A 24744-nucleotide genomic window follows, 5' to 3' on the forward strand; every position below is an offset into this window, starting at 1 on the left:
GCAGGGAGCGTGGTCCGGGGGGATGGGGGTGGCTACAGGCCTCTGGGGGCCAGCAGGGCTCCAGATTGGCCTTGCGCTCTGCCTGCCCCAGGAGGAAGTGCTGCAGTCAAGGGCAGGAGCATGGAGTGGCAGGCCACAGTCTGCCTGGGCGCGAGCTGGGGACGAGTAGCCACAGGTGCTTGAGGCTACCTCTGCCACAGAGCTGCTGCCCCCTGGCTGGATTATTTGCTTCTGTTTCACCCCTCAGATAACCCAGTGAAACCAGTAAACAGGCTGCCTGTTGGTGGCATTTGGGGTCGGAAGCATCAGATGATTTCACCTCAAACAGCCTGGTTTTCTTTTGTCAGAGCTGCTGGGTGGGTCTTATTCCCTCCGCATGCAGGGGCCTGGCAGGTGGCCTTTTCTGCATATGGCAGTTGACCTGGGGGTGGGGGTACCAGGGGGCTGGGGGGCACCTGCCTGGCTCAAGGGACTTGGGCATGGGGAGGCAGCAGTGGGTCTGTACCTGCAGGAGGAGCGTTCCTACTACAGCGCCTGAACCAGAAGTGGACGAGGCCCCCGTCCCAGACCTGGTGGGGAGCATCCTGTCGGGCCAGAGCCTCCTGATGATGAACGGCGCGGACATCATCATCCACCGGGATGGCTCCCTCAGTGCCAAGAGGGCAGGTGAGGCGGCCGCTGAACGAGGCCCAGCAATGTCCACGGGGACGCCCTCCTGGCCTTGACATTCTGGGAAATTGAGGGGTCATGTGACCCACTGGTTCTCCTTGTTTCTGAGCAAGCAGAGGATCTAAAATGCATTCTCTGCTCAAAATGGATGTAAAGGGGCACAGTTTTCTCATTCATCTCTGTTAATTCTACATGACTTTCTGAGCAGAGTTGACAGGCTGATAGTTTATGTGATGATGGGGTTTCTGGGCCAGTCCACAGACCCTCCGTGGCCGTAATGTGGCTCGTGTGTGTGCTCACAGAGCCATGGAACCAGCCCCTGTGGAGCCTTCCCCCAGTATCCAGGCCCTGGCAGGTTTTTGGGGTGGGGGGTGCCCAGCCATGGAGGATGGTGCAGACTGTGCCCCTCCCGGCCCCCCTTTGTGACAAGCATCTGTAACTGGCGGGGTGCTTTCTACGGCCACAGAGCACAACTGTGAAACACAAGAGAAAGTACCCACAGTGGCAAGTGAGCCCCGAGCGCTGCCCCCAGGCTCCCAGGTGCACAGAGGTCTAGCTCAGGGAGCAAGTGGGGGTAGGCATGCATTTATTTATTTGTTTGTTTGTTTGTTTGTTTGTTTTTACCTTTTTTTTTTAAGATTTTATTTTTTTTTGAGAGAGCAAGCACACAAGCCGGGGGTGGGGGACAGGGAGAGGGAGAAGCAGGCTCCCCAGCCCCACACGGGGCTCGATCCCAGGACCCTGAGATTGTGACCTGAGCCGAAGGCAGACGCTTCACTGACTGAGCCACCCAGGTGTCCCGGGAATAGGCATTCACAAGCCCCGCCTTTAGGAGAAAGCCTTTGTGATCTGGGCCAGACAACGGACTGCGCTCCGTAAAGCAGGTGGCGGGGACTGATGGCCGCTCGCCCTCTTGCCTTTCAGCACCTGTTTCTTTCCCGCGGAGCACCGGCCGGAGCACAGGTGGCTCGTCCCAAGGAGGGAAGCGCCCTGGGCCTGGAGCGCCTCAGTCAGGAAGCGGGTTTCAGAGCGCAGGGCTGAGCTGTCCTGGCGCGGTGGCGCCCTCCCGTGTCCCCGCACTCAGGACAGGGGCGACTGTGAGACTGGACTCGTCGGTGACCCCTCCTTCCGGTCAGACTCAGAACCTGACAGGTGTGCATGGGCCTGGCTTAAAGCAAAGGGACAAGCCCCAATGTGATGGCGACAACCGGCACACTCTGCCCCCCAACTCTGCGTCCTTGAAGACCTCCGATAGCTGCTCTCACTTGCCATCTGCTGGTGCACTGCTGGGCCAGGCCCTGAAGCCAGTTCCCAGGAGGCCCGACATCTCTGAGCTACCAAGGATACCAAAGGTCAGAAGGGAGGACAGTGGCGACAGACAGGTGGATGTGGCCCCTCCCAGCGAGCAGCATGTTGAGATCCCTAGCTCCTGCATCAGCCGGCTCACGGGCAGGGAGGGCCCCGGGCAGCCTGGCCATGGTGCCCGAGCAGAGGGCGAACCCAGCAGCAGGGGCCCGCAAGAGCCTGGCCCGCACTCAGGGGGTGGCTCCCAGTCCCCTGCCTCGCTGGGACCCTCGAAGGGGAAGGGTGTCAGTTCGACCTTTGAGAGCTTCAGGATCAATATTCCCGGGAACACGGCACATTCTGGCAGACTCTCCAACCCTGGCTTTTGTAACACATTTCGACCTGTCGACAATAAGGTGCAAAGGAAAGAGAACCCCTCGCCCCTGTTCTCCATCAGGAAGACCAAACAACTCAAGAGTGAGATCTACGACCCCTTTGACCCCACAGGCTCCGACTCCAGTTCTGCTGGCAGCAGCCCCGAGCGCCTGGGCTCTGGCCTCCTGCCCTCTGAGATCACGCGCACCATCTCCATCAACAGCCCGAAGGCCCCAACGTTGCAGACTGTGCGCTGTGTCACCTCCTACACAGTGGAGACTGTCTTTGGGACGGAGCCCGAGCCCCCTCGGGGGCCTTCCTCCAGCGGGCTCGAGCTCCGGGGCGAGGGGGCTGCTGAGGGGGCCTCCGACCTGGAGTGCGAGCGGCTGGGCAAGGGGGCTGCCGAGGGCCAGGGCTCGGCCTCCCGGGCACAGAGGCCACCCCCACCGGAGCAGTGGGAAGACAAGGACCAGCTGCCCTGCAGTACCTTCTTTGGCTCCGAGGAGCGGACGGTGACCTGTGTGACTGTAGCCGAGCCAGAGACCCCACCCAGCCCGGACGCACCGCAGACGACCACCCACAGGATTGTGGAACTGAGGTCCCCTTCCTGCTCCCGCTCCACATCCAGCTCCCGTGGCAGGAAGAAAGCCAAGAGGAAGCGGGCCACTGCCAGGGAGCACAGGAGGACCCGCTCGGGCTCCCGCTCAGGTTCCCGCTCCGGGGACAGGAGCTCACCATCGGTGTCGCCACCGCTGGGTGAGGACCACCCCAAGAGGCAGCAGACCAAGTCCCGGGGCCGGAGGTCTTCCAGCGACCACTCCAGCGGCCACGAGCGAGCCAAGCGGAAGAAGGCGAAGGACGAGGGCAGGAGGAGGGAGAGGGAGTCCTGGGGCCGTGGCCGGCGGAGGTCCAGGTCCCGCTCAGGCAGCCCCAGCAGCTCCTCCCACGAACATAGGGAGAGCAGGAGGAGGAAGCGGAGGCGGGCAGGGTCCAGGTCTCGGGGGAGGGAGTGCTCACCCCCCAGCAGCCTGGAGAGAGCCCGGAGGCACCGGCACCCGCGGGAGAGGAGCCCACGGGAGAGGAGCCGGGAGCGGCCGCGAACCAGGTGGGGCTCCCATGAGAGGAGGAAGCGTAGGTCCAGGTCACCGAGGTCGCCAAGCACAGAGCATAGGTCCCGGGAGCACCAGCGCCCTCGTTCCCATGAGAAGCGGCCAAGGCCTCGCTCCCCAGAGAGGAAGTTGGCACCCGCTCCCGTGGAAGGGCAGAAGCCCGACAGGGAGCAGCCAGCCAGGCCACTGGCCTCAGTGGGAGCAGACGCCTGCCCAGCAGGGGCTGAAGCCCACAAGACCGTTCCAGAGGTATTGGCTGAGTGTCTGCCTGAGGACCTGGATTACGGTGACTCTGTCGAGGCAGGGCACATCTTTGAGGATTTTTCAAGCGAAGCTTTCTTCATGCAGCTGGATGACATGAGTTCCCCACCCTCCCCAGAGAGCACAGACTCCTCCCCGGAGCGGCACTTCCCACCCACTCCTTCCGTGCCCCCAGCCAGCCAGCAGCAGGACACCAGCCTGGCCATGGCTGTCATCAGACGGGAGGTGTCGCTGATCCATGGCGAAGATGCTGCACAGCCCCCGCCCCGGGCACAGAGCCCCGAAGAGAAGCCCCTGCTCCAGCAGGATGCTGCTGGGGCTGCCGTGGTGCCCAGCACCCTGGGAAGCCAGGCTGTGGGCGGGGTGCCCGTGGGGAAGGAGGAAGGCCCCTCTCAGACCCCCTTGCTGCGGGCTAAAGCCCTGGTGAAGAGAGTCACCTGGAACCTCCAGGAGGCTGAGAGTGGTGCCCCTGCTGAGGAGCGAGGCCTGCGTGAGTGGGGTCCTGTGGGCACTTCTAGGGGTGGACCAGGGCAGCATGGGAGGAAGGCTGTGTGTGTGTGTGTGTGTGTGTGTGTGTCGGGGTGGCTTTGGTCACTCGGGCAGCATAGGCCGTGGGGCGGGGAGGTGGCTGTGGCCTGTGGTCCTTGCTGCTGGGATGCTTTTCTGGAATTTTCCAGCCAGGAAGCATCTTCTGGCCCAGGGTGGCCACAGAGCACCCACCTCCCCTGTGTTGGCCCTCAGGGACGCCGCTCCACAGGCCCCAGAAGCCCCGGGAAGGGGTCTGGGAAACAGAAGACATGGGCCCCTCGGTGGGGTTCCAGCAGGCATCCTTCTCTGAGCCCCCTCCCCCCGGATACACACTTCCAGAGTCCGGCTTCCCTGACACTGAGCCCTCTCAGGTGAGTGCCTGGGCTGGAGGGATGTGAGCTGGCGCCGGGCCACACAGGCTGTGCCGGGCTGGGGCTGAGGACTTCCCTCTCTGGCTGGGGCTCTTCCTGCTATGGGTGTGGGGAGCGCTGCCCTGAGCCGTCTGCATTTCTGTCCAGGTTTATACCCCCAACCTACCCCCTGCCCCAGCTCTGCCCGTGAGCCTCCCGCCGTACACACCAGCCAGCCAGCCCGCGGTCCAGTTTATCCTGCAGGGGAGCCTTCCCGTGGCGAGCTGCGGGGTCGCACAGAGCCCAGCCCCAGTGCCCACGGCCCTGACCACAGCCTCCGAGCCAGCTGGCTATGCCACTGGCACCAGCAACTCCGAGGAGAGGTCGGCGGCTCCCAGGCCTGCCGCAGAGAAGGCCAAGAATGAGGAGGTGAGTCTGGGCCCTCCCTCCGGTGGGGGCGGGCAGTGAGGCCCCCAGGCAGGGCGGTCACACATGTGCTTGCTCCCAGTACATGAAGAAGCTGCACATGCAGGAGCGGGCGGTGGAGGAGGTGAAGCTGGCCATCAAGCCCTTTTATCAGAAGAGGGAGGTGACCAAGGAGGAGTACAAAGACATCCTTCGCAAGGCCGTGCAGAAGGTAGGTGCGGGCGGGTGGGTCCATGCCACCTCCTGCTGACCCAGAATCTCGGGGTACCGGCCTAGGGCTGTGCAGCGAGGGCTGGGGCAGCGTGGTCACGTCCTGGCTGCAGCCGGAGGCCACTTCTGTCCTCCTGTCACAGTGGCTCGTAGACGCCCGGGCTAAGTAAGCGTTGGTGTTTGTGAGGGGACATGACTGCGTCCCTGTCACCTGTTCAGGGGAGTAACAGAAGGTACATAACACACCGCACTTGCAGGTGGGAAAGCAAGAGCCCAGGGCATCAGGGCCAAATGTGTGGCACGCCGGCCACACGTCTCCGGCTGGGAGACGGGCCCTCAGCAGCTGTGCGAGGCGGACCCCGCCGGGGCTGGGCGTTGTCCTGCTCTGTGCCCTGTGATGGGGACCCCGCGGGCTCAGTCCCTGTGATCCCTGGGGAGGCGTCTGGGTCATTTGTGCCCCTCTCCCGCGCCCCCAGATATGCCACAGCAAGAGCGGGGAGATCAACCCCGTGAAGGTGGGCAACCTGGTCAAGGCCTATGTGGACAAGTACAGACACATGCGCCGGCACCGGAGGCCGGAGGCCGGTGAAGAGGCGCCCACCCAGGGCACCGAGAGCTGAGGCTGGGCACGGAGCCGGCGGCGCTAGCCCCCGTCCCTGAGAGATTCTGTTGGGAGTGGCAGCAGCGGAAATCTCCGAAGACACCCAGCCAGCACTCCTGTATTCAGGGTTCCCGTGATCACATGTGGTCTGTGCACCTGTCCTCACAGTTTAAAACTGGACTTTTTTATATGTATATTATAGATACACACTGTTTCCATTGTGTTCTAATTTATCAAAAATGGATTATCTTTAGAAACTTCTCGATTGACTCAGTACTTGAAAGGCAAAGCCTTTGGTGATCAGGAGGGGCCTGGGCGGGGTGGAAGGAGCTCCTTGTCCCTTCTCACAGATGGCCCGATTTTCTTTTCTATGGGAATAAGGGAAGGCCATGCCCCAGTTTTCTCTCGTTACGCTCTGTAAATAATGCTCATGTTTGCTGCCTCCCACGAGGCAGAGCGCAGTGTTGGTGGATCTGGAAGGCAGGGGCCCTGCGCACAGCACAGAGTCAGCCATTCGTGGTGCGCCCCCTCCCCAGCACAGCTGCCAGAAGCAAACGTCTGCTGTTCCCAGAGCGTTTTGTATGCTTTGAGTAGAGTTTGTTGGCTCTAAAGTGTGTGGCCTGTTTCTTCATTGTGAAGGCAGAGGAGAGTGGGTGGGGGCAGGGGTGGTCACCTCCCTTCCTGGGCCTGTAGGTCTCGTGGGCTCCCGGGAAGTCTGTGGTGCCCCTTCTGAGCTCCAGCCCCGACCCTGAGCCCATCCCTGGTCAGGACGCCAGCGGGATTTTTGAGTCCTTTTTATTGGCTTGGAGAGGGGTCTGGCCTTCAGGCCGGCTGCTCCACCTCCATGAGGAAGTGCTCAAGGTCCTCATAGAGGCTGTTGGAGCTGGACAGGCAGAGGCCGAGGCTGCTGCTGTCCAGGGAGGACACCCCTTCTCGCTGCACGCACTCCAGGTGTGCCCGGCACAGCCGTGGCTCCAGCTGTGGGGAGGGGAGGGTGTTGTCAGGCCACAAAGGGGCTGCATGAGGCCTTGCCCCCAGGACCGCAGGCCTCACCTTCACCAGGACCAGGCTCTTCTCCTTGGGCCTCCCAGCTGACAGGTCCTGCCCAAAGCCCAGGTAGATGGTGTAGTGTGGGGAGCCCCGACGCCGGCGTGCCCGGAACTCCATCATTTCTGCAGGATAGGACTTTGGTGAATGGGGCCCCGGCAGGACAGAAGGGGGCAGGGATGGCACGGCCCCAGGTCAGGTGCATCACTGACCTCGGAAGAAGGTGCCGAAGTCGAAGATGGGGGTGTCCTGGTTCCTCTGCAGCAGGCGGGGGGTTGTGGAGGGACTGGCAGAGCCCAGAGGCCCGCCCACCTCCCAGTAGACCTTGCACTTGCCCAGGCGCCGGGCCCACAGCCCATGCCCCCGCAACTCCAGCTGCAGGCCAGGGGCCACGTGTTGCAACAGCTTCTCTGTGTAGTGCAGCTGCTTCTGGTCAGGGAGCTCGGCCGGGCTCGGGAAGGCCACATGCTGGGGCGCCGTGGCAGCTGGGCTCGGGGGCCCGTACAGGAACACGAAGCTTGGATGCCACACCACCTCCTGCAGCACTGTGCGGCCCTTGTACATGATGGTCACATCCAGGGCCCTCAGGCTGGGCTCTGCCTGTGATCCGGGCTGTAAGCAGCTGGGCCTGACCAGCACCTGCTCACCGGCCCCTGGGGTACAAGGCTCCACCTCTTGGGGGGGCTGCCAGGGCTCCAGGGCTGGGGCTGGGCCTGCATCTGGGGAGGAAGGCTTGAGCTGGCACCTGGTCCCCCAGCCCCTCCCTCCTCCACACACCCCTGGCTCCTCACCTGTCACCTGGGCCTGGTGCCTGGGGACTGTCTCGACTGCCCCTGGCAGGGACGGCTCCATGTCGGGGAGCTCCGGGCCTGAGGAGGAGAATGATGGCTGTGAACAGCTGTACCGGCCCAGCTGTGGCTGGCTCCCTCCTCACGCCCACCCCCACCCCCACCCCCCACCCTCTCCCTCTCCACAGGGACTCTGCCATCCAACTGCTCCTGACCTCTGGCATGGAACCCTGAAAGGCCGAGCACCCCCACCCAACACAGACTCTCACCAGGAGCCTCTAGGGGTACTGGGTCCACCCCCCACACTGCTTCCAGCAGATGGTCCTCCAGGCAGCTCTGCTCTAGAGCCTGGAGCAAGAGGTCCTCAGCATTGCCAGTTGGGCCAGAAAGGTGGCTTGGGGCACAGGGCTCAGGGCTCAGCCCGAGCCTAGGGAGCCCGCCCTGCAGGGGAAGAGAGGGCCGGTGTAAGCAGCTCCCCAGCCCCATGAGAAGTGGCAGCCCCAACCTGGGAACAAGGAGGGCAGAACAGTCTTACCATCAAGGGCAGGGTATCTTCCACGGTCTCGCCCTGGGGAGTGCCCGCACCTTCCAAGAGAGAATTGGGATCAGGGGAGTGTGGGATGAGACGCTGGAGTGGCACGCTTGGGTATGTGCCCCTGGGTAGGCCCTCGGAGCTGGGGTCCCCTGCCATTCATCCCAGCAGGCCAAATCAGCTTTCCCTGCCCTCCCCAGCAACCTGGCACCAGCCTCCTGGAGGCCAGTTTCTGAAAGCACAAATCTGCCCCAGAGGCTGTCTCCAGTGTCTGGCAGCACCGGGTCTCTGCCCTGGACGTCCTGCCCCCTAGACGGCTGCCCTCCCCTGGGGCTCCTCACCTCTCCACCCCATCTTGGAGCTGAGCCCATACACTTTATGTGGGTCAGTGGGGTCCCCCGAGTTGTCTCGCAGCATCACAAAGCGCTGCGTACTGCGCAGCGCACAGCGGAAGTTGGTTTTCCAGCTGGCACGGAGTGCACCCTCGAGGGCTAACTGGTCACCTCCACCGCCGCCGTCGGGCGGCCACCTGCCGCGGGCCACAGCCCAGGCCTGGGGAGAGGGATAGAAGTTGGAGCTTGGGGACGCGGGCCAGGGCCTGGGCCGGCCCTCCCACCCAGTTGGGCTGGGGTCCCACCTTGAAGATGCGCGAGTCAGCCTCTCCCAGGTCCTTCCGCGCGAAGTGCTTCCAGGGCACGCGGAAGCGTGTGCGGGCCGCGTCCAGCCACCGCAGGCCTTCGTAGCGGCCGCTGCTGACCTCCCCCAGAAGCCAGTCTCCGAACAGCAGGCGCGGGGGCCCCCTGCGGGCGGGGCGACCGGCCGGGTCAGGGTGCGGGCGGCCAGGCGGTGTGCCCGCGCGCCGCAGGGTGGGATGGGCGCTCACCTGTCAGGAGCCACGGCCATCGCTCCCTGCAAAGGACTGGCGTGGAGAGGCAGGCAGGCAGGCCCTCCGCGGGGAGGGGTGGTCACGGCCAGCAGGCAGGTGTGAGCACAGGCGGGAAGCTTAGATGGCGTGGCCCAGCTGTTAGAGGTGCCGGGACCACAGACGTGGTTGGGGGCTGATGGCCACGACGTCGCCGAGGTGTGGGGTTCTGGGCAGCGGTGGCGCTGATATGACCACAAATGTGGGGGCGCACACACGTGAAGTCACAGGTGTTGAGCCAGCACCCAGACCCGGGCGGGAGGGCGCTGGCAGGGCCCTGCGGAGACACCACCAGAACGGCCGCTGGCTTGGGGCGTGCCCGGGGCGCCGGGAAAGCGAAACCGCGCGCGCCGGGAAAGCGAAACCTAAGCCCTAAGCCGGGAAGTGAGGGCTCCGCTGCTCGCGACCTGCGGCCTGCGGCCGGTCAACGTACGACCCCCACTTCCCAATCCTGCCCCGACTCCCGGGACCGGGCCCTCCCCACCCCCGCCCTGCGCTGCACGGCCCTCGCGCTCCCCGCGGGCCAGGGGTCCGAGTACCTGCGTGCCGCGCCGCCGGGGCGGTAAGGTTCATCTCCCCGAGAGGCTGGCAACAAGCGCTTTTATGGGGACGGGCCGGGGGCGGGGCTGCATGTGCAGCCGAGGAAGTCACGTGCTCTGGCGGCGTGTTCGGGTGTGTGTTGGGGGGAGGGACGAGTTCCCCAGGCCCCCCGCGCAGGTTCCTGGGTGCGGGTGGGGGTCGTGCAGGAGCGGCAGGAGTGGCCGGTCCTGCGGGATCCAGTCACTCCTCTCCCTCAAGGCGCACCCTCCGCACATGCAGGGACTGGGCAGGGGGCGTCTGGCAACTAACGGGGGTGGGGGAGGCAGATGGGGTAAGCTGAAGACCTCACACAAAACCCGGCTCTTCTTTTTTCCAGGAAAGTGAATCATGGAGGAGGGCGTTGGGCAAGTGGCCCTACCGTTTGGATTTTTTTTTTTAAGTGGGCTCCACGCCCAGAGTGGAGCCCAACCGTTGGGTCTTTGCCATCAAGATCGGAGCTGAGATCAAGAGTGGGGTGCTCGACAGACTAAGCCACCTAGCCCCCCCTTGGGATTTTTTTTTTTTTAAGATTTTCATTTTATTTAGAGAGCTTGCGGGCACGGGAGGGGAAGGGAGGGGCAGAGGGTTAGGGTCTCCAAGCGGACTCCCCGCTGAGTGCAGAGCCCTACCCCAGCTGGATGCCGGGACCCAGAGATCATGACCTGAGCAGAAATCGAGAGTGCACCGGGTAACCGACTGAGCCAACCAGGCGCCCCCACCCCGCTGCCTTTGGAATCTTTTTTTTTTTTTAAGATTTTATTCATTTATTTGAGAGAGAGAGAGAGAGAGAGAGAGAGAGCATGAGAGGGGGGAGGGTCAGAGGGAGAAGCAGACTCCCCGCTGAGCAGGGAGCCCGATGTGGGACTCGATCCCGGGACTCCAGGATCATGACCTGAGCCGAAGGCCGTCGCCCAACCAACTGAGCCACCCAGGTGCCTTGCCTTTGGAATCTTAATGAGAATTGTTCAGACAAGAATACTCATATGCTCTTGAGAATAAGACATTTGGAAAGGAATTCGTGGTGCTTTTTCATTAGGAAAAACACCGATGACTCTGAAGGGACAGTGTGGTAGGGGTCAGGAAGTCCTGCCTGCGGTCCTGCCCCGACGAAGCCAGCAGAGGGGGCTCTAGTTCCCCTCACAGCCGGGCCCACCTGCCACCCTGGCCCATGGCCCGCAGCCACTGGTCCCAGCTCCCCTCACCCGGGGAGCCCCTGCACCAAGCCACAGGTCACAGTAGAGGCGCCAGGGCCGGGTGCCTCTTCGCACCGAGCACCGGGTGTTTCCTGCCCCCACGGGACCTCACAGGCGCACTGGCTGTCACCCTGAACTTGCTTTCCAAAATGAGTGTTACTGAGGTGGCTGCTCAGTTCCCCCCAGGCCAAGAATCTTCCTGTCGGGTGGGGAGGTGGGGGATCCGCAGTGAAGGGTGCCCCCCTCCTGCGGCAGTGGTTAGGCCAGGAGAGGAACTTGCGCCGCCAGCTGGCCCTGGCTTGGGAAGCCCCGCCGCCGGCGGGCGCAGCAGGTGGTTTACGGGAAACGGCGCTGCGCTCCAGGCAGGGGCAGGGGGAGGTCCCAGCGCGCACCCGGCGCGGCCGCGGAGGACCCGGGGCCGGAGGGGGGCGGGGGAGTGTGGCGCGGACGGGCCGCGCCGTCCCCTCCCACGGCCGGCAGCTCCGGGGAGACTCGCGCGCAGCCGAGCTTGGACATTGTCGCTTTATTGTGCGCGGTGGCGTGGGGGCGAGCGGCCCCGGCCGACCTCAGGTCCGGCCCGCGGCGGAGGCGGGGAGCCGAGCTAGACGTGGGTGGAGCCGGCGCCCGGCGCGTCGTCGTCAGGGTCCGCGTCCGCGTCCTCGTCGCTGCTGACCTCGCTGCCGGAGTCGGCGGCGCGGGCCGCTTCCGAGGCGGGCGTGTTGAGGACCACCACGTCGGCCTCAGCCCCAATGTCCTCCCCGAACCACACGGCCTTGTAGCCGCCCTCGGGACGCCGTTCCTTGGTCAGGATGGACCTCACAGCCGCTGGGCCGCCTCCATCGCGGGCCACCTCGGGGGACTCTGAGGCAGGGCGCGCGGCCGCGGCGCTGGGGGGCTCTGGGGGCGGGCGCTCCGGGGGCTCCGGGGGCTCCGGGGCCACAGCCCGGGTGGGGCCGGGTGAGGAGCGGGGAGCTGGCGCCCAGTTGTCCTCTTGGGTGTCAACAAAGGCCTGGTTGTCAAAGCTGAGGGGCTGGCGATCCTGGGGAGGGGACAGGGACAGCCAGGGCATCAACCAGGACCCCAAGCCTGGGCTGGGACCCCCACCCCTGGTGCCTTCCCCAGAGACAAGGATCCAGGCTAGTCCTTCCTTTCTCTCTGCCTCTTTTGGCCTCCTCCCCATTTTGTGGACTGTGATGTCTACACCCCGTCTTTCCTCACCTCTGCCCCCCGCCGCCTCTCCCTCTCCATCTGTCGCTCTCTGGTCCTGGCCCCCCGACCCCCTAGGGCCTCACCGGAGCTTTTCCGGAGCAACACTTGAGCGACTGGCCGTAGTGCTTGTGGAGGAGGGTAAGGAGGGCAGTCAGAGCCAGAAGAAGCAGCGCGCCCAGCACCCCGCCCAGGGCTGCCATGTCCACCACAGAGAAGCGCCGGTCCTCAGCTCGGCTGGTGCTTGGCTCGCCGTGCCCCGGAGTGCTGCCTCCTCCAGTCTGGGGTGGCTCTGCCAGCAACACACCACCCACTTACCGTTAGCACCCCAAGCTCTTCCCCTGCTGACCCGCTCCAGGCTCTGGACGCCCTGGCAACAAGCCAGGCCTGGCATCCTCCCAGAGCTGAGGTTCTGGGGAATGTCACCAGTCCCCCCCCCCCCAGCTGAGGAGCTGTGTGTTCCCAGGGGCCCTTGGGGAGGCTGCTGAAGGAAGGGAGGGGAGATGGGGGTCAGTGCCCACCAGCTCCCAGTGGAAGGTGGGGGTCCAGCACCATAGGAAGGGCCATGAAGGCAGTGCTGGGGCCCGTGGAGAGAACAGCCTAGAATTGTAGGGCCCCCTGGACCCCAAATCTGGCTTCTGCCCCATCCTCCATACACCTTCCCCAGGTTACCTTGTTGGGGCCCCCAGAACCTGTCTCTGTCCAGACCAGAGCAGAACCCCCCCTGGGATTTCATGGTCAGTGTGGTCAGGCTGGGCCACCCTAGGGTGGGCCCTGCCCGACCGTGAATCCCAGGACCACCCGGAGTATGAGTCAGAGAATGTAAGGGTGACTCTGGGGCAAATGGGAGGTGCTACCTGAGGTCTGTGGGGTCCTGCTGGGCCCAGGGGGCATCGGCTGAGAGGTTCCTGGCTTCAGCGTCTGTGTTGAGCCCCCGCTAGGTGAGGCTGATGGGAGGAAGGTGCTGGTTCCCACACTGGGGGGCCCCCCGGGTGTAGATGAGGCAAGTGACCTCAAAGTTGTGCTTGAGGGGGGATGTGGACCAGTGCCCCCACCAGAGCTGGTCATCGAGGGTCCCTGAGAGGGCCCTGGGGGTCTGGGGGCTTCCAAAGTGGTGCTGCTTGAGGGCCTGGTTGTTCCTCCAGCCTCTGGCGATGTGGGGGTCTCTGGGGGGCCTGAGGGACCTGGGGGGCCAGGGATAGGATTCGGGCTTGCCTCTGCCGCCAGCATGCCTGCCCCAGGGAAGCCACCACCTGGGCTGAGCAGTCGCCTGGGGTGGGTCCCGCTGAGACTCACCTGTGGGGGAGGGCTCCTCCCACTCCAGCACCTGTATTTCCACCACGGTGGTTGCTGTGTCTGTGGTCACTGTGTTATTGGCCTCAACCTGGAGCAGAAAGGGGGCTTGTCCCTTGCAGGCCCCGCCTTAACCCCTGCCCCTTGGAGATGCCCCCCTGCCCTTACCTCTGCATAGAAGACTGTCTCATTGGCCAGCAGGACAGTGGTCAGCATGGTCTCGCCATCCATCCGGAAGTTGGTGTTATTGGTGATGCGATATGTGATGGCAGAGTTGATGTCCTGGACACTGCCCAGTGAGTCCTGGGTCCAGGCTGCCCCCGTGACCCCCCCCAACCCCCCCGCAGCCGGGCTGGTGCCTACCGGAAAGTCAGGGTCCTGGGCCCAGATCCTCAGAGGCAGGGAGGGGGCGGTTGCGTCTTTGACCTCCACACCTGCTCCAGAGCCGCGCGCCACCTGGCCATAGTACCGGCTCTTGGGGAAGTAGGGCAGGCTCCCAATGGCATTTCGGGCCTCGATCGTGACCCGGGTCACCGAGTAGCGGGCACGGTCTGCCTGCTCACCCTGGGGGTAGGGGAGGCCTCAGCGACCAGCGGGTCCTTGAAGGACAAGTCCTGCAGCCTGAGGCTCAGGAACGCCATGGAGGCCTGGCCAGGGCACCCACCTTGACCAGCAGAGTGAAGGTCTTTGGGCTGGGGACACTTCTGGTCATGGTGAGGTTGCCCGAGTCAGCATCGATGGCAAACGTGCCATCTTGTCCTGCGAGGTTGGTGGGAAGGCTTGGCCTCTCGCCCCCTCCAGGGGCCTGAGGGCTAAGGTCCCAGCTGGCTGTGCCCATATGGCAAGTGCCCTGGGGTGTCCTCAGCCCAAGGTGGGGATGGGGCGCAGGATGGGGAGAGAAGCAGGGGTCTGGCCTGCACTTACCCTGCATAATGCTGTAGAGGATGCGCTGGCTGATGCCCTGATCCCCATCCACGGCGTGGACGGGCCCGGGGCGTAGGACGAGGGGGGCTGGCTGCAGGGGCAAGGACAGGAGGAGACGGCGTGGGGCTGCTGTGACGGCCCCAGCGCACCCTCCGGCTCCCCTCAAGGGGAAACTGCCCACCACACTCCTTGCGATACTGAGTCAATTTGCTCAAAGCCATCTCCTGATTGATCTGAATGACAGGAGTTTCAAGAGCTAGCACACACGGGGCAGGGAGAGGTCACGGGGAGTCGGACTCCGGCCTGTCCGTAGGGCGGGAGGCCCTGGAGCCTGTGCCCACGCCCCGCTGTCCTCCGGTGCCTCCCTGGGCCTCTCAGGCCGGAGCAGGGACGTCAGCTGGCCAGAGACGCAGCTGCCCCTGGAGCAGCGCCGTGGCCCCTCCACGCCGCCACCCTCCCAGCCCACTTCACTGGGTTCCCGGGCGCTGCCTGGCTCTGCCCCAGGACCGCCGCACCTGTGCACCTCCCTCTATGTTCACAGGGTTTGCTCACCGCTCACCACCACGAGGTTGGGTGGGATTGGCTTTCGGAGGAACGTTCACATGAAAATCGCAACCAAATTTGGCCCCATGGCCCCCAGGCCCCACCCCGATGCCCATCCTGCCCCTCTCTGCCCCCAGTACCAGTTTGTGCCCCAGGGGGACAGCCCCGTGGTACTCAGCGTTGATGCAGACGTAAGGGTCTGAATAGCCACAGGGCAAGAACCAGGGGGGGCGAAGGTCAGCAGGCCACACATGCAGGTCCAAGGTGGCCGCGGCCGTGTGGCTGGGCTCTGCATTCTCCTCCTGTGTGTCCTGCAACAGCAGAGCCCGGCTGGATCAGGCCTGGGGGCCCGGGGCTGGGGCAGCTCGGGCGGGGACCTGAGCATCCGGGCCTGCTCACCCGCACCAGCAGCTGGAAGGTCATTTTCTGCCACGAGTAGAAGTCCAGTGGCTGGTCCAGCCGCAGGGCAGGGAGGTTGGTACCCACCAAGGAGAAGAAGTTACTGGCGCCCTGGGGAGGCAGAGGGCAGGACTCAGCCTGGGACCCTGGGAGGACACAGAGAGGGGGGTGCTCAAAGGCGGGGTTTGGAGTTGGTGTAGGGGTGGGGGGGCCAACACTGACCGGGGTCACCTCCTGGAGGGTATAGAACAAGATGTCATCCTTGTCGAGATCCTGGGCCTCCAGTTCCGTCTCAGGGATGACAATGGTATTCACTTTAGTGTCCTGGGGGATGCAGGGGGAGTGTTCTGGCTACACCCTTGACCCCCATGGACGGATCCCTGAGGCCAAGCCGCTGGCCCCTCACCCCAGGCTCCTCTCATTCACCTCAGATATATTCTTCGCCTTATTTTCAAAGGGGAACTGGGGCGCGTTGTCATTGATGTCCAGCACGAACACCAGCACTCTCAGCTGGGTCACCTGTGGGGACAGGGTGGAGTCAGCAGCGGTGTGCTCTGATGGCCTGGGGTGCAGCGCACAAGACAAAGCCGTCTGCTCAGGGCCCCTGCTCTGCAGGGACTACACACAGACCAGACAGCAACCCTGCAGCACACTCGGTGGCCAGTGCCCTGGAGGAGAAAGGAGCACAGGTACTGGGCGGGGTGGGGGCGCCGGCAAAATCCCAAGTGAGAACAGTGGCAAAACACTTGGACTGCTTCAGAAATAATTCTCAAAGAAAAGGAAGAAAGGAGAACCCATAGATTGAAAGAGCCTTAAGAGGGGAGCCTGGCTGCCTCAGTGGGAGGAGAGAGTGACTCTTGATTTCGGGTTGTGAGTTCAAGCCCCATATTGGGGGTAGAGATGACTTAAATAAACAACCAAACTAGAAAGGAAAGAAGGAAGAAAAGAAGAAGGGAGGGGGGAGGCGGGGAGGGGGGAGGGAGGGAGGGGGGAGGCGGGCGCCTAAGTAGCGTCCAGTCTCAATAGGTGGGCTTTGCTGGGGTCTCTGTGACTGTGGGAAAGGGCGGACATCAGGTGTCATGTGATGCTGACGCGGCAAAAATATTATGTTTATGTTTAAGAAGGGTTCTTATCTTTCAGAGACTCATCCTGAGATATCTGTGGGTGGTGTGCTGCGGTGTCTGGGTGGGGGCACCCAGGGGCTCCGAGCCCGGGAGACCATGGTTAGTGGCTCCTGCCTAGATGGCAGGTGCGTGGGGGCTGGGCTTGCAGCTTAGAACAGAGCAGCCAGTGCTTCTCTGAGAAGGTGATCTTGGAGTGAAGACACGAGACCGGGAGAGAGGGAGGCAGGTGCACATCTGGGGAGAGGGCTCAAGGCCGGCCGGAGTGGGGTCGGGGTCCATGCACCCAGCCTTGCCCACCACACGATCCATTTGGCCTCGACTCTGAGTGAGAAAGCAGCCAGAGGTGTCCACGTGCTTGATGAGAGCGTTCTGCCACACTGAGAGCGGACTGGCCAAGGCCAAGAGAGGAGCAAGCAGACCAGTTTCCAGTTGGGAGCTTCCAGAAAGGAGATGCTGGTGGCCAAGGCTCTGGTTGGTTTGGAGTCCAGCTTGAGGCAGAGTCCACAGACTTGCTTGTCGACAGAGAGACGTCGGGGAGAGAATGGGGGGAGGGAACTGGCAGGGTGAGGTGCCTTCCGTGTTGGGGGGGTCTCTGCTGGGGTCTGCATCTCGGGCAGAGTCTGGGCTGGAGGAAGTGTGGACGCCAACATACCACAGGGTGAGGTCACCAGGGAGTGGCCCCGGACCAGGCTGAGCAGAGTGCAGAGGTCCGAGCCTGGAGTGTGTTGATGTCACAGGTTGAGGGAGGCCACAAGGGGGCCGGGGAATTTGGGGGTACTCACCACGGTGTCACCACTTCTGCACTCCAGGTGCGCCTGCAGCATCGTGTTCTCCTGAGGGGGCAGACAGGTGTCGGGGATCACCTGCCCAGTTGACCACAGCATGCTGGCCCCATGTCACAAGTGAGGAGACAGGCAGAGAGGGTCCCCAGCATCCGTGCTAAGTCCAGAGGGCATTGGGGGCCCAGGCAGCTCCATCCCCCAACGGCCCTACCCGCCTTGGGGCCCAAGAGGGGTCATTCGTTGTCTGGGGGGGACACAGAAGCCTCAGACCCCTGGAATGCCCTTGTCCGGGGAGGGGTGTGGGTGGACGCACAGGTCCTATGGAGGGTGAGCCACCCAGCGGCCCCCATGGGGGTGCCCCGCTCAGGCCTGCCATCTGCACCTCATAGTCAGGAGTCACGTTGAGAAACAGCTGAGTCCCCTGGATCCGGAACGCGTAGGGAGTGGACGACTGTCCGAGGGTCACCTGCTGGCCCGCGGGGACGTAGATGTCAGCCAGGGGCCCGCTCTGATTCGTGTTCTCCTGGACTTCGAAGATGGTGTTGTTCACAGAGCAGACTGGAAAGTTGGAGAGGAAGGGTCAGTGCCCTCCTGGCGCCTGCCTGCCTGCCTGGGGCCCAGCCAACCTGCCCCTGCCCCATAGGTACCCTGGGCCTGGGCCGTGGCCATGAGCAGTGGCAGCAGCAGGGCCCAAGCCCCCATCTCGGCGGCCGTCAGCCAGGCGGACCCTCTGAGCAGCTGGTGGTGGCGCTGGTGGTGGCGTCTCAGCCTGGGCGACCTTCGCCCCTGCCAGGCACCGCCCCACATTATGATCCTTTACAAGCCACCGGCCTCCACCAAGGGGGTTCCCGCCGGCCGCCTGGCCAGGCCTAGCCTGCTGCCGGGAGGGGGAGATCCGGTAGTTTCCCACCAGAGCTGGGCCACATGCGGGGGCCAACGGGGCTCAGCTCTCAGACACCGAGGCATGACACAGAAGGCGCTCAGGGCACCTGAGTGGGCCTGGGGAGGTGGCTGGGGGGCGTGGTTGGGTGGGCAGAAGCTGGGGCAGGGGGTTAGGGGCTAGGGGGTGGTAGGGACTGGGGCAGGGGCTCAGCCCTGGCTTCTGTGTTGGCTGTACCCACCCCTCCCTCCCAGCCCCGGCTGCCCCTCTGCTGGCCTCTTCTGCCAGAATCATCTTGGAGCAAGGTTCAGGCCCCAGGTGTGCCCTCCAGGTGTGCCCTCCAGGTCCACCTCTCCCCACACCAACCGTCTAGGTCTGGAAGGAAAAGGCTGTGTCCTAGGGTCACCCCTGCCTGTCCTGGAAACAAGCCCGTTTCCTCCGAGGGGGTGGGGTGGGCAGGGCCACAGAGATGGGGTTGGGTGCTGGGAACTCCTGGGGGGGAACCCAGGTCCCCATGGGTTCTGATGTTTGACAAAGGGGTTCCTGGCAAGGCTCCTCGGCCCAGGCCCAGGCCCCCGACTGCCCTACCCCCAAGCCCCCCCCCCCAGCTGGATGGGGACAGCAGGGAGGGTCTGTTGTGACGGTGGGGGCTGTGGCCCTTCCGCTCTCTAGGCCTTCGCCTGGTGGCTGCACACCCCCCAGGCTCCTGGCCTCGTCCCCCCGTGCGGGTGGTGCCTCCATGGCTTCCAGAGGCCCCAGCTCCTCCTGGGGTGCCATCACCGTCCCCACTGCACAGGCTCAGACGGGTCAAGCCATGTGAGACCACAGAGCCTGGGGAGGAGCCCCAACTAGCTTGCAAAAGTCCTCTCTGGAGCAGACGCCTGGGCCCCCGGGAGACAGCGAGCCCGTCACCGCTTCCTGCCCGAGCCTTCTTGCCCCTCCAACTCCCTCCCCACCTGCTCCACACGCTGACACATGGCCTCTAGGGCTGACGTCCCGTGCCCCCCACCCGCCCACCCAGAGCCCCTGAGTGTTTGCTGAGCCGATGACAGGGATGCAGATGGGTCTCTGGGGAGCTCGGTCAGCGGGACAGGAGCGATAAGGGAGGTGAGGCGCCCCACTGGCTTCCCAGGTTTAAAGGGCAGCTGGGTGTGGCCATTGTTAGTAGCTGTGGTCAGGGTCCCCCTGCATTCTTGACAGCCCTGCCCTGGGAGATGGCGCAGAGTGAGCTCACGCGCCTGGTGTCTGAATTCCTCCTTTATTGGTGACAAGTGCAACCCCTCCTCCTCTCCCCCACCCCCTCCCCTGCCCAGGCTCCACTCTGCTCCCCTTGGGGTGGCGGGGAGTTTCCTTCTTCCTCAGGATGTCTTCTGTGTCACCTCTGCAGCAGGGACGGCTGGCTCTGAAAACGTGGCCCCAGACCCGGATCCAGGGGGCAGCTGGGGAGACCAGGCCTGATCCAGGGGGTTCCTCAGTGGCATCCTGTGGAGACAGCCAGGTTAGGGGCTGGAGACTGCTGCCCACCGGGGGAAATGGCCTCCTCTGGTCACCGGCGCTGTTTCACTTTCCCACACCCCTGGCCCGCTGCCGCGACCGGTTCCTGCCACAGACCCAGGGCGCCCCGCGGGAACAGAGCTCGTGGGCGGGGACGGCGGTGGTGCTCACCAGGCTTGCAGGGTGGACATGCCGGGCCAGTGCAGGCAGAGGCGGCCCTCCGCCGGCGTGGTGCGGCTCGTGCTGTTCTCCGTATCCTGCTCGCTGCCCCCCGCCCCAAGTCAGAATTAGTCCTGGCGGTGGGGGGCGCCCCCCCGCCGCCGTTCCCCGCCTCCCAGGGCTAGCGCCCGCAGCCCCTCACCTGCGCTTCCCCACCAGGCCCTGGAGCAGCCGCTGCAGCCGCGCGCTGTCCCGCAGGCGGCTGAGCTCGCTGGTGAACGTCCCATCCGAGTGCCGCGGGGCCCTGGGGGTGGGGGATGGCGGGGCCGTGGGCCGTTTCAGGGCCAGGCGCGGGGCGGGCGCACGCATTGATGGGCCAGGGGGCGGGGGCGGGGGGTGGGCGTCCGAGGCGCGGGCGTGGGTCCCGAGGGGCCGCGGGCTCACCTGGGGGGTGCGGGGGGCGCGGCCGACCCCCGGAGCAGCAGCGGCAGCAGCAGCAGCAGCAGGGGCGGGATGGCCATGGTGGGCGCGCCGGGGGAGCTGAGCGCCGCTGCCGCCGCCCGAGCCCGGCGCGGCCCCTTTATAGCGCCCGGGAGCGCGGCATCGATCGAAGCGGAAGGTCAGAGCCGCCCACCCAGCTGTCGCCCCGGCTGGCCGCCCGCCCCCACCGCCGCGTCGGCGCCCCTTGGCTGGCTGGGGAGGGAGGGGAGCGCTGCGCCCGGGGCACGGACGCACGGGCCGGCGGGGGTCGGGGAGGGGGCCCCCCGGGGTGCGGAGGGACCTCCGGGAGAGCCTGCGACCGGAACAGCATGTGCAAAGCCTCCGAGCCTTGCCCGCAGGCTCTTCGGAGGCGCGGCGGGGGCCGGGCTGGGCGAAACCATCCGCAGGGCCCTTTCCGCTCTAGGCGCCGAGGCGGGCTCGGGAGGGGAGATGCGCGAGGGCGGAGGGCGGAGGCTGGGCGAGGGGGAAGCGACCCAGAGCCTCGGAGACGCTGGGGGGGGAATAAGGGAGGAATAAGGGAGCGGTGGGAATAAGGGAGGCTGGGCCTGTGTGCCTCTTGTCTGTATTTGCCGCTCAGTTTTTCTGTAAACCTAAAACTGCTCTTTAAGAAAAGTCTACGAATTATTTTTAAATGAATGTAAAGTTTGGGGCACCTGGCTGGCTCAGCCGGTAGGGCCTTCGATTCTTGATCTTGGGGTCGTGAGTTCGAACCCCACATTGGGTGTAAAGATTACTTAAACGAATGAAGTAATATAAACTTAAAAAAATAAAATCTTTTTAAAAATGAATGTAAAGTTTAACACAAGAACTACTAGTTTATAACTTCATTTACTAGATTCGTAATTACTGTTTAAGGATTTCATTAGTACTAGTTTCTGACTTAATCCCGTATTGATTAAGCAGGAGTAACGTGGCTGCCCGCCTTTTTCCCTCCGGTCGGTCTGCATCTCCACCTCCTGTCCATCCCAAGCCCACATGCAGGCTCAGACCTCTCCAAGCCTCGGGAAGTTCAAAAGAAGGGCGCCCGGAGGCTGAGATCCAGCTCTGCCTGCAGCCCGCCTCCACCAAGGAGTCTGAGGCTTGGGGTGGCCTCCCCCAGCGTCCTGGCCTCCACCCTCGCGCCTCTCCCCTCCCGAGCCCACCTCTGAGGCGCTGGGGTCCCTCTGTGCTTAACGGACTGAGCCACCCAGGCGCCCCTGAATAATTGATGCTTATCAGATATGTGATTTGTAAATATCCCCTCCCATTCTGTGAGTTTTCTTTTCACTCTCTTGGTAGTGTCCTTTGATGCACAAAAGATTTTAATTTTATGAAATCCAATTATCACTTGTTTTGTTTGTGCTTTTGGTGTTTAAGAAAACATTGCCAAATTCAAGGTCATGAAGATTTGCTCCTATATTTTCTTCTAAGATTTCTTCAGTTTTAGATCATATATTTAGGTTTTTGATCCATTTTGAGTTAGTTTTTGTATGTAGTGTGAGGCAAGGTTCGATTTCATTGTTTTGCGTGTGGATACCGAGTTGTCCCAACACTGTGTGGAAGAAACTCTTCTCTCATTGAATACTCTTGACACCCTTGTTGAAAATCAATTGATTTTGGGGCGCCTGGTGGCTCAGTCGTTAGGCGTCTGCCCTCAGCTCAAGTCATGATCCCAGGTCCTGGGATCGAGCCCCACATCGGGCTCCCTGCTCCTCAGGAAGCCTGCTTCTCCCCCCCCCCCCCACTCCCCCTGCTTGTGTTCCCTCTCTCGCTGTGTCTCTCTCTGTCAAATAAATAAAATCTTTAAAAAAAATCCATTGATTTTAAATGTACGGGTCGATGTCTTAATTCTAAACTCTATTCCACTGATTTATGTCTAACCTTATGCCAGTACCATACTGTTTTGATTCCTGTAGCTTTGTAGTAAGTTTTGAAATCAGGAGCTGTGAGTCCTACAACTTGTTTTTCTTTTTCAAGATCATTTTAGTTAACTGTGGTTCCTTACATACACTTCCATATGAATTTAGGATTGGCTTTTCCATTTCTTTTTTTTTTTAAGATTTTATTTATTTATTTGCCAGAGAGAGAGAGGGGGAGAGTATAAGCAGGGAGAGTGGCCGGCAGAGGGAGAAGCAGGCTTCCCGCCGAGCAGGGAGCCTGATGTGGGACTCGACCCCAGGACCCTGGGACAATGACCTGAGCCGAAGGCAGACGCCTAACCATCTGAGCCACCCAGGCATCCCTCTTTTTTTTTTTAAGATTTTATTTATTTATTTGACAGAGAGAGAGACAGCGAGAGAGGGAGCACAAGCAGGGGGAGTGGGGGAGGGAGAAGCAGGCTTCCCGCCAAGCAGAGAGCCTGATGCGGGGCTCGATTCCAGTACCCTGGGATCACGACCCGAGCCGAAGGCAGATGCTTAATGACTGAGCCACCCAGGTGCCAAGTGGCTTTAACATTTCTTTAAAAAAAGAAAGAAGGGCACCTGGGTGGCTCAGATGGTTAAGCATCTGCCTTCGGCTGGGATCGAGTCCCACATTGGGCTCCCTGCTCCACAGGAAGCCTGCTTCTTCCTCTGCCTCTCTCTCTCTCTCTCTCTCTCTTTCTCTCTCTCTCTCTCTCTCTCTCTCTCTCGCTCGCGCGCGCGCACTCTCTCTTATGAATAAATAAATAAAATCTTTAAAAAAAATCTAAAAAAAAAAGAAAGAAGAAGAAGAAGCCAATGGGGTTTTGATAGGGAGCATATCAAATCTATAGATCAGTTTGGTGAGAAAGACCATCTTAACAATATGAAGTCTTCCAAGCCATGAATATTGTCTTCTTTAATCTCCCCCAGCAATGTTTTTTTTTTTAAGATTTTATTTATTGATTTGACAGAGAGAGACACAGTGAGAGACGGTACACAAGCAGGGGGAGTGGGAGAGGGAGAAGCAGGCTTCCCGTGGAGCAGGGAGCCCGTTGCGATGCGGGGCTCGATCCATGGGATCGGGACCATGACCTGAGCCGAAGGCAGACACTTAACAACTGAGCCACCCAGGTGCCCTCCCCCAGCAACGTTTTATAGTTTTCGGTGTACACATCTTTTACCTTCTTCTTTTTTTTTTAAGATTTATTTATTTGAGAAAGAGAGAGCACAAGTGGGAGGGGCAGAGGCAGAGGGAGAAAGAATCCCAAGCAGACTCTGAGCTGAGCGTGGAGCCCAACATGGGGCTCAATCTCACAACCCTGAGATCATGACCTGACTCGAAAGCCGGAGTCAGACTCTCAACCAACTGTGCCACCCAGGCACCCTGCTGAAATTTATTTCTAAGTATTTTATTCCCCCCCTTTTTTTCTGGTGGGCAGCAAAAAAAGTTTATTGAGTGATAGTAAAATTTATTGAGTGGTAGTACAAGTTTCTGGAAGAGGGAGGAGACCCTAGAAGGTTGCCCTCTAAGTATTTTGTTCTTTTTGATGCTGTTACAAAATGAATTATTTTCTTAATTTCATCTTTGGATTGTTCATTACTAGTGTATAGAAATATAACTGAGTTTTATTTGATGATCTCATATCCTGCAACTTTGCTGAATTTATTTATTAGCTGTAATAGGGTTTTGTTTTGTTGGATTTTCTATGCATTAGATCATGTCATCTGCAAATAGAAATAGTTTACTTTTTCCTTTCCAATTTTGGATACATTTCATTTCTTTTTCTTGCCTAGTTGTTCTAGCTAGAACTTCCAGCACATGATGAAGAGAAGCAGCAGAAGTGGGTATCCTGGTCTTTTTCTTGATCTTGGGAGAAAAGCTTTCAGTCTCTCACTATTGAGTGTAATGTTTGCTGTGGGTTTTTGATAGATGTCCTTTATCATGTTGAGGAAGTTTCTATCTTTTTTTTTTTAAGTTTCTTTCTAGTCACAGCTTATTGAGTCTTTTTGTCATAGAAAGGTATTGGATTTCATCAAATGCTTTTTCTGCATCTGTTGAGATGATTTTTTTTTAAAGATTTTATTTTTATTTTTTTAAGATTTTATTTATTTATTTGAGCAGGAACACAAGCAGGGGGAGTGGGAGAGGGAGAAGCAGATCTCCTGCTGAGCAGGGAGCCTGATGTGGGACTCGATCCCAGGACCCTGGGATCATGACCTGAGCCGAAGGCGGACGCTTAACGACTGAGCCACCCAGGTGCCCCGTGTTGAGATGATTAAATGGGGTTTTCCCCTCTGGGGAAATGGGATTCTTTCTCCCTCTGTTCTAGTAACGTGATGTATTATATTGATTGAGTTTTGTCTGTTGAATGACACTTGCATTCCTAGAATAAATCCCCTCTTAGTCATAGTGCATAATCCTTTGAAAAATGCTGCTGGATTAAGTTTGCTCATATGTTGTTGAAGAGTTTTGTATGTATATTTATAAGGGATATTTATCTGGAGATTTCTTTCTTGTGATGTCATTGCTGAGCTCTAAGAGTTCTTTATATATGTTGTGTACAAATCATTTGCTGAAAATGTAATTTGCTGATATCTTCTCCCATTCTATGAGTGGAATTTTTTTTTAACTTTTAAAAAAAGATTTTATTTATTTGTTTGAGAGACAGAGAGAGAGCACAA

General features: G+C 61.1%; 4 protein-coding genes across 10 annotated transcripts in view; 1 reads left to right on the forward strand and 3 right to left on the reverse strand.

Moving 5' to 3' along the window:
* The window catches only part of PHRF1 (PHD and ring finger domains 1), a 29920-nt gene extending 23850 nt beyond the window's left edge, over positions 1 to 6070 (forward strand). For all 6 annotated transcript variants that reach the window (XM_028094311.2, XM_088017879.1, XM_088017878.1 and 3 more), the window contains 6 exons: positions 512 to 666; positions 1594 to 4188; positions 4440 to 4597; positions 4745 to 5005; positions 5085 to 5213; positions 5689 to 6070. In XM_028094311.2, coding sequence (XP_027950112.1) covers positions 512 to 666; positions 1594 to 4188; positions 4440 to 4597; positions 4745 to 5005; positions 5085 to 5213; positions 5689 to 5832 — 3442 coding nt within the window. In that variant the 3' untranslated portion in view covers positions 5833 to 6070. The remainder of the gene's footprint in view (positions 1 to 511; positions 667 to 1593; positions 4189 to 4439; positions 4598 to 4744; positions 5006 to 5084; positions 5214 to 5688) is intronic.
* Positions 6071 to 6592: 522 nt separating this feature from the next.
* IRF7 (interferon regulatory factor 7) lies at positions 6593 to 9720 on the reverse strand. Of its 2 annotated transcripts, none has more exons than XM_028094314.2 (10): positions 9642 to 9720; positions 9064 to 9379; positions 8818 to 8980; positions 8522 to 8732; positions 8184 to 8233; positions 7918 to 8089; positions 7652 to 7729; positions 7073 to 7579; positions 6867 to 6985; positions 6593 to 6791 (listed from the first exon to the last, which is right to left on the reverse strand). In XM_028094314.2, exons 2-10 carry the CDS (start codon positions 9081 to 9083, stop codon positions 6636 to 6638), a joined length of 1476 nt encoding a protein of 491 aa, XP_027950115.1. In that variant the 5' UTR covers positions 9084 to 9379; positions 9642 to 9720; the 3' UTR covers positions 6593 to 6635. The 2 variants fall into 2 exon arrangements, with proteins under 2 accessions (XP_027950115.1, XP_087874007.1); XM_088017881.1 differs by having other exon boundaries at positions 9646 to 9669.
* Positions 9721 to 11339: 1619 nt separating this feature from the next.
* Positions 11340 to 17856, reverse strand: CDHR5 (cadherin related family member 5). Its single transcript, XM_088017414.1, has 15 exons — positions 17793 to 17856; positions 17528 to 17703; positions 17146 to 17196; positions 15666 to 15758; positions 15462 to 15563; positions 15240 to 15350; positions 14981 to 15151; positions 14298 to 14388; positions 14038 to 14132; positions 13737 to 13937; positions 13542 to 13655; positions 13377 to 13464; positions 12938 to 13255; positions 12167 to 12372; positions 11340 to 11913 (listed from the first exon to the last, which is right to left on the reverse strand). The coding sequence occupies exons 1-15, from the start codon at positions 17845 to 17847 to the stop codon at positions 11476 to 11478; spliced, it is 2310 nt and encodes a 769-aa protein (XP_087873540.1). The 5' UTR covers positions 17848 to 17856; the 3' UTR covers positions 11340 to 11475.
* Positions 17857 to 19323: 1467 nt separating this feature from the next.
* SCT (secretin) lies at positions 19324 to 20290 on the reverse strand. The gene is made up of 4 exons (XM_028094299.2): positions 20123 to 20290; positions 19881 to 19982; positions 19691 to 19783; positions 19324 to 19507 (listed from the first exon to the last, which is right to left on the reverse strand). Exons 1-4 carry the CDS (start codon positions 20197 to 20199, stop codon positions 19384 to 19386), a joined length of 396 nt encoding a protein of 131 aa, XP_027950100.1. The 5' UTR covers positions 20200 to 20290; the 3' UTR covers positions 19324 to 19383.
* Between the last annotated feature and the right edge of the window lie 4454 nt (positions 20291 to 24744).

This window comes from Eumetopias jubatus, unplaced genomic scaffold (assembly GCF_037043125.1).
Source record: "Eumetopias jubatus isolate StellerSeaLion01/CBP00866 unplaced genomic scaffold, mEumJub1_p1.0 scaffold_13, whole genome shotgun sequence".
NCBI lineage: Eukaryota > Metazoa > Chordata > Mammalia > Carnivora > Otariidae > Eumetopias > Eumetopias jubatus.